Source organism: Myotis davidii, unplaced genomic scaffold, assembly GCF_000327345.1.
Source record: "Myotis davidii unplaced genomic scaffold, ASM32734v1 scaffold168, whole genome shotgun sequence".
NCBI lineage: Eukaryota > Metazoa > Chordata > Mammalia > Chiroptera > Vespertilionidae > Myotis > Myotis davidii.
Genome location: NW_006383016.1, coordinates 9790670 through 9802964, shown reverse-complemented (window position 1 = coordinate 9802964; position 12295 = coordinate 9790670). Strand labels below are relative to the sequence as shown.

General features: G+C 41.4%; 1 protein-coding gene across 1 annotated transcript in view; it reads right to left on the bottom strand.

The window, feature by feature from the left end:
• Positions 1 to 3185: 3185 nt before the first annotated feature.
• Positions 3186 to 12295, bottom strand: part of ISPD (isoprenoid synthase domain containing) — a 144976-nt gene continuing 135866 nt past the window's right edge. The window contains exon 10 of the mRNA XM_006779100.2: positions 3186 to 3477. Within this exon, the coding sequence (XP_006779163.1) occupies positions 3373 to 3477 (105 nt within the window). The 3' untranslated portion in view covers positions 3186 to 3372. The remainder of the gene's footprint in view (positions 3478 to 12295) is intronic.

Below are 12295 nucleotides of genomic sequence, written 5' to 3'. Positions count from 1 at the left end.
TATGTATTTTTCATTTATTCTGTTTATTTTTAATTAATCTTTTAAAATATCTCCAATTATCCTTCTTCCAAATGACTTTCTTTACATTTTAATATAAACATTTTGATGCTTCCTTGACATAATTAGTTTAAACATTAAAAGGAAGTAAACTTTGCAGATTCAGTATAAAAATATTCTACTGCAACTTGATTTTTATAACATAAGCATTGTGTTAATATATATAAAGTAAAATTTGCTTTTAATAAACTAGCATGAGAAAAGAAAGGTTTCCTGCAAACAAATGCAAAATGCTTAAAGTGAGCACAGAAAGAATGGATAGAATATGGGTCTGGATAAAATATGCAGGTCTGGATTTTATCTGTAAATGAGTATATATGCAACAAGTTATCTCTCAAATTGAGCACTTTAATAAAACACACACACACACACACACACACACACACACACACAACTACTACCTCTTACCAATATGTCATTAATCTAAACAGTGGTGACACTGTTAAATTCCTTAAAAGGCTTTCTTTAAATTGTATTTATTAATTAGCATACATTTAGGTGGGTGGGGAGAGAGTCTTTTTACAAAATTGTCCACAGCTAGAAAGCAATTTCGGCAACCTTGAGGCATAACTATTCTCAGTTTTAAGGGATTTTGGAAAATAAAGTGAAAACACAGTTCTCATGAAAGTAATTAGGTTTACAGAAGCTGGGATGAAAATGTAACTGTGAAGTGGCCTCTGGGTCTCCTAAACAATGGAAACAACTCATTAACCTTTCTCTCCTGGTCATTCATTCTCTCCACTCCCTTCATCCTTGGCTTCAAGGTTGTATGTATGTTGGAAAGATGGCTGGAAAGCCAAGCGCTTCAGGACTTTCCTCTGGTAACTGGGCAGACGGACCCTCCTTGTCCATTCTTCCAGGGCTCCCGTGGAGCCTCTGGCTTGTTCCCCACAGCCTCTCTGCCAGGTGCCCTCTGCGGCAATCGTGGTTATACAGGGAGCTGCGCTTAAAACGTCTCCGTGGTCCTGAGTCTAAGCCCTGCCTTTCATTATTGGGTAGCCATGTGGCTCTGGCCAAGGTAGTTGAGACCGCTGAGCGTAACTTCCCATCTCAGCAGTGAAAGATGTGGGGGGATTTCTTTAAGTGTTTTTCAATGTTGTGACTCACTTGTAAACTATAAAGAAAAATAAAATTTGATGATGATGATGGTAGTGATTAGTTTAGACACAATTTCATATTTTATTAACTAAACCTTGTGGGAAGAGCTCAGGAGATTTATCTCAGTGCAGTGGCGGATGCAATGGCGTGAGCGCACTCCGCCTATACAAGCTTCCTCGGCACACACCGGGGAAGTGGCAGCGCCCCGCCTGAGTAAGCCCCCTAGAGCCCCTACATAGTACCCTAACTTTCCTACCATTGGTTGCCCTAAAGATGTTGTAAACTTCTGATTGGTCTGGAATGTTATATATATGTCCCTGCACTTAAACAATAAACTTCAGACTGCGTCTTGAACCTGTCTCCGGAGTCGGGCATGCTTCGATAGGACTCCGTCGGCCTCACCCCCGCGGGACCCCCTGCTTCAAAACCTCATTATACTAACTGCTTCCTATTACCTTAGGGTAAAGTCACACAGCTTACTCCCAGGTAAAGTCCTGTCTGGTAGAACATTCCATTAGCAGGCTAACCTTTAAAACGCTCACCCTTTCTTTTGAATCGTGGTAACATTTCCCCATTGGCCTGTATAAGCAATTTCAAATTCTTAAAAACATTGTCACTTGAAGACTTCGACAGGCTTCAGAAGGGGTGAGCCTTCCACAACACAACTAGCTCACCACCTTAACATAGACATCCTAACCAAAATTCACACATTTCCCATAGATGGTCACCCTCAAGATTTGAATTAAGTGATTTATTTTATATTTCTTAACATCCTGAGAGAGAAAGTAGCAAGCCCAGGAACTCAGATCCAAACTACATTGAAACAATGCCTTTTATGTAGGGGGATGAACTGTAATATTTACTCCATGTCCATTGTTTTCTACCGACTATCACTTAAATGTAACACATACACTCTCCTACCAAGAGAGATACTTGAGAAATATAGGAAAACTCATCCAACATGTTAAGAAGAAATCCCACTAGGTAGATATGTTATAGAAAACATCTCATGCAACTTTGATAGTTTCCATGTACAGCCTAAGCCCTTGAATAATCTGATCTATTGTGTTCTTAGAAAGTTAATATAGCCAGTCCCAGCCTTGTGGCCCAAAGGTTGAGCATCGACCAGGAGCTCACAGTTCTATTCCCGGTCAGGGCACATGCCTGGATTGCAGTCTCCGTCCTCAGTAGGGGGTATGCAGGAGGCAGCTGATCATGCTTCTGTCTCATCATTGATGTTTCTATTTCTCTCTCCTTCTCCCCTCCTCTCTAAAATCAATAAAAAATATATTTAAAAAGTAAAAGTAAGAAAGTCAGTGTAAATATGGAGTAAAAGGCATCTCTAATGACTGCATACACATAATTATACAATGTAATTAATATAGGGGAAATCATCAATATTTAAGGTGTACATACCAGTGGAAATTTGGAAGAATAGAAACTTGACTTAAAAAATAGTATCTGTATCAAAAGAATAATTAAATTCTTGCAATGGCTCCCTGTCTTTTTGAAGACTAACTTGGGCTTCACTAAAATAACTTCACTTTTATGAAGCTTTCCAGTCTTCTCTTAAATGCATTCAGAAAGATAAGAGACCTTTTAAAATGAGTAAAAATTATGTAATCTAAGGAGTATATTACATCTTATTTAGGAATCGTGAGTAATGTTGAGGGCCAATAGTGAATATATTTAAAGAATCCTTACAATCTCATTGTTTTCTGTTTTTATGTTTTGTTTTGTTTTTTAAGGCATGGAAAATTAGAACACAAGCCAATATCTAATGATGAGAGGACAATTTTAAAGAAATATAATTCTGAACCTTATCTATGAGTTTCATTACAGTGTGATTTACTAATTAACACAGAGAGAATAGTTTAAGATTTCTAAGTTCTCATTCCTTGGAGGATTAGCTCACACATGATTGTTTCTATTGATCTTTCATACTTTTTAAAAAGGATTATATGAAGGCCATTATTTTCCACTTACCTATCCTTACCTTACCTGTTTGGGCAATTTAAATATGACATGCATGAAAGTAAATTTTTATTTCACAAATATAAAACATTAATCCACTTTTATAACCCAAGCATCATATCCTACAAATTATGAGACATAAAAGACAACTTAAATATGCTATCACACACAACAGGGAGGGGAAGCAGGACAGAGGAACTTAAACATTTCTTTAAACTCAGTAGGCAATTTTCTCTGTGTCCTTCATGCTACCAGTAGCTGACCAATGAATGCAGAATTTCTCTCTTTGATGAGTGTGGCAATTATTGTGGCCCCTTGCCTTAAACTGTCCTGGAGCTTCTGCTCATCCTGAAAAGAAAGGGTAAAACAATATTTTGGAAAGATGTCACATGCTAAATTTAGTAAAGAGTTACTTTAAAAATATATATTCATTTATTTAAATGTTTTCCCCAGCTTCATAGACATAAAACTGACACATAATATTGTATAAGTTTAAGAGACACAACTCAATTATACACACACACACACACACACACACACTAGAGGCCCAGTGCATGAATTCATGCACCTTGAAAGGAACTGTGGGCCTCAAGGCTGCAGTGGGCACAGGGGCAGGTCTCGGCCCATCCTCCATCCCCCATCTGGCCCCTCCCACTGCAGCCCCTGGTCCCATCTGCCTGCAGCCCCACTCCCGCCACCACTGCTCCCATGCACTGACAGCGCAGGCCCCACTTGCACCCATTGATGGTACGGAGCAATTGGGGCTGGCACCATCAGCAGGTGCAAATGCCAGCTGCGGGTGTGAGCAGAGCCGGCACCGGTAGTGAGAGTGGTGGCTCCGGCGCCAGCAGTGGGTGTGAGAGGCAGCTGCTGGCCCTGATTGCCCCTCAGGAGCAGGGCGAGGTGGAGAAGCCCTGAAGGACGAGCGGGGCCAGCACCTGCAGCAGGTGTGAGCGCAGGGCAGGACTATGGAGCACGGGAGCAAAGAATTTTCAGTAACCACCAGAGGCTCACCCCGATTACAGCAACCAGCGCCCCACCTTGGTCTGGTGCCCCCACTCACCTGCTCCACCATCCGGCTGAGGCCCACACCAGCCATGTTCCGTGCGTGCCCCCTGGTGGTCAGAGCACGTCATAGCAATCGGTTGTTCCACCGTTTGGTCTATTTGCATATTAGGGTTTTATATATATAGATAGTAGTGGCCCAGTGCACAAATTGGTGAATGGGTAGGGCCCCTCGGCCTGGCTAGTGATCAGGGCCCATCGGGGGCAGGACCAGGCCGGCCAGGGAGGGAGGGGTTGTGGGAGGTTAGACGGCAGGGGGCGGGGCGATTGGGGAGGCCAGATGCAGGGGAGGGACTGCAGCTGGGGCCGGCCAGGGGGAAAGTCCTCAGGAGGTTGGCCAGCTGGGGGAGGGACCAGAGGATGTTGGTTGGCCGCGGGAGGTTGGCTGTGAGAGCACACTGACCACCAGGGGGCAGCTCTTGCATTGAGTGTCTGCCCCCTGGTGGTCAGGGCATGTCATAGCAACTGGTTGACTGTCTGTTCATGTCGTAAAGGTTGCTTAGGCTTTTATAATATAGATATTATCAAATTATGAAGAGAACAGTTACCACATCTATCAATTCATAGTTACCATTTGATTCGGCAGGCGGGGGGGCAGTATAAAAACATTTAAGGTCTACTCTCTTAGCAACTTTCAATTATACAATACAATATTGTTAACTATAATCACCATGCTGTACAATTCTCAGAACTTATTCACTTTGTAACTGGAATTTTGTACTGTTTGGCCACTGTCTCCTCATCTCCTCCATCCCTCAGCTCCTGTTAAAGACCATTCTATTCTGTTCTTATGAGTTCAAGGAGCTACTGTTTAAGGTCGGCTACTCTCTGGCCTTGGAATTCTATGAAGCTCAGACCATAGTCACAGGCAGGGACTTGGTTTTCCCCAAATAAAGGAAAAATGCTTTTGCAAGCACCTTTCATTAAAGACAAAAATTATCTAATGAAGGTCACTAGAAAAAAACTAATGTAATTTCAAATGCTAACAGTATGAAACAAAAGATTATTCTATCTAATAAAGAGGTAATATGCAAATTGACCATCACTCCAACACACAAGATGGCCACCCCAATGTGGTCAAAGATGGCCAGCAGGGGAGGGCAGTTGTGTGCAATCAGGCCAGCAGGGGAGGGCAGTTAAGGGGGACCAGGCCTACAGGAAAGGACAGTTGGGGGGGACCAGGCCTGAAGGGGACAAAGTGGGGAGGGATCAGGCCTATAGGAGAGAGGAGTTGGGGGCAACCAGCCAGCAGGGGACACAATCGGGAGGGAGTCGCAGCATAACTACTCCCTCCCTGCAGATCCCCAGGGACCCGCTCCGCCCAAATCCTGCGCGGCAGCGCCATCTGCTGGATAGCGAAGGCAATTGCTAGACTAGCACCGCCCTAGGGATCCAGCCCAGACAAGGAGCCATCAGTCCTGGATTGTGAGAGGGATGTCTGATCCCGCTGGGATCAGGCCTAAACATCCGAGGCAGTCGGACATCCCTCGAGGGGTCCAGATTGGAGAGGGTGCAGGCTGGGCTGAGGGACACATCCCCCTGCACGAATTTCGTGCACCAGGCCTCTAGTCCTATATAATAAAATCCCAATATGCAAATTGTCTGAACAGTGGAATGACTGGTCGCTATGACATGCACTGACCACCAGGGGGCAGACGCTCAATGCAGGAGCTGCCCCCTGGTGGTCAGTGCACTCCCACAGGGGGAGTGCGGCTCAGCCAGAAGCCAGGCTCATGACTGGCGAGTGCAGCAGCAGAGGGGGTATCCTCCACAGCAGCGCTAAGAACCCCTTGGGAGATGTCCAACTGGGAGAGGGAGCAGGCTGGGCTGAGAGACCCCTCCCCAGTGCACGAATGTCATGCACTGGGCCACTAGTTTTCTTTTAATCCAATATCTGACCAACTTTGGGTCTTCACTGAAATTTGACTATTTCATTGATAATGCAAGCCTTTTCTTCATCTTGCTCCTGGGTGTCCTCTGACAGACTTATAAACTATGAGTACTAATGTGGGGGAAGGAAACTGGCTTTTTTGTAAAGTAATAAAAAGAGTTTTAGGGATAAAATAAGCAGGTTTAGGGAATTTTAGAAATAAAGAGGGTCCATGTGGGAGGAATGCATAGGTGAGGGTTTGGAGCCACCAGAAGGCATACAGTCAGAGACTAAAAAAGGTGCCACAGGATAAGGGGAGAGGAAGACATACATTCACAGAAGATAAGGAAAAGCCACAGAGTACAGACAGTCCTCGGGTTATGTGGGACTCGATGTACCTTGTTTCGTGGTTACGTTGCCATCTCCTATTTATTTATATATAAAAAAAGTTCTGTCATTTCAACATATGTCCATATGTACTTTATGTTTTTTATTATTTATTTACCACAAGTAAACGTCAGGAATTGTTATCTTTAAATTTTTTTTATTGTTTCACTTCATTACTGCTGTGTATGTGCTCCATGTGAGTGACGTAGGTGCTTATGTAGGTGGGTTCCGACTTAGGGTGAAAATCGCGTTACATCGCCCTGTCGGAATGGATCTCCCATGTAACCTGATGACCTACTGTATGGGAAAAAGGAAACAAACGTTCACAGAGGACAGAGAAATGACAACAAATGGCAGAAAGAGGAAAACAGATTTTCACAGCAGATAGAGAAATGTTATATGGTAAGGGGGGGAAAGAGAAAGGGGGTTCCATATGGGCTTTGGCCTTTGAAACTGATACTATTTAACAAAAGAACCAATGAGGAGAGCTTGGGGGCCCTAAATTAATGAAAGGTCCAATTAGAAAAGAGTCAGGTTCAAACAAAGAACTACAGCATGTATAAACCGGAGACAAAGGGACACGAGGCAGGATTTTTTATTTTATTTTGCCCATTAGAGAGAAAGAGAGAGAGAGAGAGAGAGAGAGAGAGAGAGAGACTACATTTTTATTAAAGAAATCTGTTAGTCCACGAATTTATTCTTCATCTTTGTGGGACAAGAACCCACAAGAAGTCTGTACCCTGAACCCCATGTTTCAGTAAGATCAGGCAAATTTGTGAAATGAGTTACCTCACAAGTTGTTAAATGTTGTTTTGCCTTTGAAATCATATTGCCTATTTAAATATATTTATTCTAATCATTTGGGCTTCTTGACACTATGAAGAAGTGATACTATGAGGGGAAATGAAAAGTGGAAACAGCTAACATCTTTAAGGTGTCTGGGTGAAGAATTGTGCTATGTTCCAAAAGTGGGACCTGGTAATCAGTCTCTGAACCTGGCATCCACCTTATGCCTTACAACAAAGTGTCACCAGCACCTATTGCTTCTGCTTCCTTCATGTTTCTTGAATTAATATTCTCCCCTCAAACTGCCCCTGCCAGCATAATGTCTCCGCCCTGAATTACTGGAACAATCCCATAAACAATCTCTCTAAAGCAGTGGTTCTCAACCTTCCTAATGCTGTGACCCTTTAATACAGTTCCTCATGTTGTGGTGACCCCCAACCATAAAATTATTTTCGTTGCTACTCCATAACTGTAATTTTGCTACTGTTATGAATCGTAATGTAAATATCTGATATGTAGGATGTATTTTCATTGTTACAAATTGAACATAATTATAGCATAGTGATTAATCACAAAAACAATATGTAATTATATATGTGTTTTCTGATGGTCTTAGGCGACCCCTGTGAAAGGGTCGTTTGACCCCCAAAGGGGTTGCAACCCACAGGTTGAGAACCGCTGCTCTAAAGTCTTATACTGTGTTACCCTGTTTCTCACACAGCAGTCAAAATACTTATTTTAAAATATCAATCTGACCCCATCCCCTTCCTGCCTAAAATCCTCTGACAGCTACTTCAAACTTCAGGATCAAGTCTGAACCATTTACCTGGTAAAGACAAAATCTTTTATCCTTCCAGCCTCTCCTTAAAAAAACACTCAAATCTCCAGGCCACACACAACTGGTGAAGATTGCCCAAGCAAGCCTTTTTTTCCCTAAGCCTCATCCCATTGCACCAGCTCATCCTTTGCCAGAAAAGCTTTCCCATTCCCTTCCCAGCTTAGCTGACCCGAGTTACTCTTTGTGGTTCCACCCACATATCAGTGACTCTTGAAATCGACCCTAACTTCTAGCCTCCAGCCAAATTTGGGTGAGATGAATCTGTTTCCACAGCTGTGAATTCCTCTAGCACACTGAATTCTAAATAGTCTTTTTAGTTGACCATTTATTTCACCACATGATGTTTCTTGATGTAAAGAATTTTTCATTTTATCTTTGAATATGAAACACTTAGCTCAATGCCTAACACATGGTTACACTCCATAAATTATAAGGAATTCAAAGCAAAGGAGGCTCTATGATAGAGATATCATCACTCTTTCAGTTTAACTCATTTATTAACAATGACCACTATTTGGTTTCTTTGTTTACTCCTATTTGCATGTTTAGCCAGAAGCCTTGGCGGTAGTACAAAGAATTTACCACTGCCACCATGCCTGGCCCTCAGTTTCTCATCTATGAGGATGGTGGTGAGAGACCACCTCTGTTAAGCTACTCTTTTCATCAACTTCCTGGATCTGGTTCTAAAGGGTGAAGCTGGGAAGGACACACAAGGGGCTGAATGGTGGCTACTTGGCTTCCTGCATGTGGGTTTTAAGGACATTTCAATATTGGATTTCAAATGCTGTACTGGCGTCCAAATATCACAAGACCTAAATCACATAAAACAAATAATTCTAAAGCCAACTATGTTTGAGTTAAAATGTGATCCACTTATATGCCACATCACTCATGAACAAAGCAATAAGTATTCTCAAACTGAATAAGATACAAGCCAACTATAGATATATACTTGTCACTCTTGATTAATTAATTACAGTGTCATAGGCTTCATAATGCGCATCTACTCCCAAATCTCATTTATTAAATTAAAACATAAAACAGATGATGCTAATTAAAATTTCCCCTTAGAAAATAAACAGAAAAAGGCTATCTGTGTAGCCTCTTTGAAACCAGCTTATACTTGTCAAAGTCAAAGCAGCACAGTAACAAATAAAGGAGGAAAAAAAAATCTATTTAAGATTGTAGGGTTAGAAAAATAACATTTCCATATCTTAAAAAAAAATTTCTATGCTCATTTTCATAGCTCCATAACTTACATATCTTTAGCTAATTAAGAATTTAAGTAGGAATAGTCCTTAAAATTCATTTATTTCTGCATATTTTATAGGCATCATTTGGAAAGATTAGAATTTGGTGAGAATTTAGTGGAACCTGTTATTCCACTGCATATTTGTTTTCCCTGTCTGCCTCATCTCTATTGATCATTTCATCCTTAAAAAAATATGGAAATTTAAAAAGTGATTAAATAAAATGGTGTGATACACAAAATTCTAGTGGATACAAAGATCAGATAGTCAAGCAATTATGGATTGCAAACTCATCTCACAAGTCTAGATATCTATAAAAGTATTGATGACACAGGTTGAAAAAATCCACATTCAAATAGGTCTTTTAAAAAAGCATTTCTTGATGCCTGTGGGTATCCAAAACTGCCATTAACCCTTAACCAGGCTGGAGAGTGAAAAGGCATTACAGGTGGTCATTTTATTATCATTCACACATATCCTATATAATAAAAGGCTAATATGCAAATCAACTGAACGGCCATTCAGAATGACCGGTTGCTATGATGCGCACTGACCACCAGGGGGCAGATGCTCAATGCAGGAGCTGCCCCCTGGTGGTCAGTGCGCTCCCACAGTGGGAGCGCCACTCAGCCAGAAGCCCTGAGCCAGGCTCACAGCTGGCGAGCGCAGTGGTGGTGGCAGGAGCCTCTCCCCTCTGCAGCTGCTAAGGATGTCCGACTGATGGCTTAGGCCCGTACCCCTGGGGAAGCGGGCCTAAGCCGTCAGTCGGACATCCCCCGAGGGCTCCCAGACTGCAAGAGGGTGCAGGCTGGGCTGAGGGACCTCCCCCCCGCCAAGTGCATGTATTTCGTGCACCAGACCTCTAGGGTATGAATAAGTATATATACGTGAATGTCTTTGTGTGTTCCAAATATCATGTAATATAAATGTTTAATGTTAACACCAAGGAAGCAAGGTAAACCTGAACACTGGAAAATCATGTTGATGATGTGCACTCTTGATATGATGGGATGCAAATGTCATTCACCTTTGTGGTCTTCCTCCCCAAAACCAGTAACCCCAGTCTAACTCATCAGAAAACCATCAAATTAATTCCAATAGGGGGGCCTCCCACAATATATCTGTCCAGTACTTCTCAAAACTGTCAAGATCATCAAAAACAAGGGAAATCTGAGACACTGTCACAGCCAAGAGGAACCTAAGAAGACCTGACAACAAAAGTCATATGGTATCCAGGAATAAAAAGAAAAGAAAAGAAAAGAAGAGAAGAGAAGAGAAGAGAAAAGAAAAGAGAGAGAGAGAAAGAAAGAAAAGAAAAGAAAAGAAACGAAGAGAAGAGAAGAGAAGAGAAGAGAAGAGAAAAGAAAAGAAAGAGAGAGAGAGAGAGAAAGAAAGAAAAGAAAAGAAAAGAAACGAAGAGAAGAGAAGAGAAGAGAAGCGAAGAGAAAAGAAAAGAAAGAGAGAGAGAGAGAGAAAGAAAGAAAAGAAAAGAAAAGAAAAGAAACAACATTAGGTAAAACTAAGGAAATCTGAACAAACTCTGGACTATAGTTGTTAATAGGGGAAACTGAGTGCAGGTCAGATATGAACTCGGTATGATCGTCTCAATATTTCTGTGGATCTAAAAAACAAATTGCATTATTTTTCAAAAAAGGTATGTGTTTAATTGCAGAGTCCAAAATAAACAAGAAATATTTGGGGAACAAGAAATTACGATTAACTTTTATTGTGGCATGGAAGCTAGACTTTCCAAAGGTATTGCAGGAAAAGTGGGTACCCAAATTCCCATAGTAAGAAGTAAAGAAAAAATTACCTAAATTAAATTTATCAGCACTTTATTTACCATCTGTAACTCTAGCAATTTCCAGGCTTCAGATTTACTTTGATTTCTACTCACCAGCCATAAAGAGCACTAGCTATAAACATGGCACATCAATGTTTACACACCCATGCATAAAAATCCAACATTTGTTGAATTTAAAGAAAAACAGGAATATCTTTAGTGATATGTGTTAAAGTCTGCATTATTGCTATAATTGCAATTACTTATTTTATATCATCACTAGAAGCCTGGTGCACGAATTTGTGCACATTGAAAGGAAATTAATTAGAAATATTTTAATATTGCTATTTGCCCTTTCTCTATAATAGAAGTGTCAACCAAATTCACGATGGACAATGACTGATGTGGAAACACATGTGTGTGATTGGTGCCAGCGATATACATATATATATAGTGCGTGTGCGAATCAACTTAGCCTTTTATATATATAGAATAAACTTGCTAAATTAGACCTGCTTTCTCATTTAGCTAAACTTTTTTTTTTTTTATTTTTTTGATTTTTTACAGAAAGGAAGGTAGAGGAAGAGAGAGATCTGGAGTCATTTTCAATTTCCACATTTCTTACTTCTTTTCAGTCGGGTCAAGTTTCTAAACTTTCTAAATCTCTGTTTTCTGGCTAATGAAAAGAAAATAAGATTCTACCGAGTCTCCTATCTACCTACTCCAGGACTTCTGTGAGGATCAAATGAGATGAGGCACGTGAAAATGCTTCACAGACATTTGGTTAAAGTTTGTTTGAATTTTTAAAAATTTCTTTATTGATTAAGGTATTACATATGTGTCCTTATCCCCCATTGCCCCCCACCTCCCCACTCATGCCCTCACTCCCATTGTCTGTGTTCACTGGTTAGCCTGTGGTCGGCAAACTGTGGCTAGTGAGCCACATGCAGCAATTTGGCCCCTTGAGTGTGGCTCTTCCACAAAATACCCCGTGAGAGCGTGCATACAGTGCGATTGAAACTTCGTGGCCCATGCGCAGAAGTCGGTTTTCGGCCTGGGCAAGTCTATTTTGAAGAAGTACTGTTGATATTTGGCTCTGTTGACTAATGAGTTTGCTGACTACTGTGTTAGACTTATATGCATGCATACAAGTCTTATAGTTGATCTCTCCCCCTCACTCCCATCCC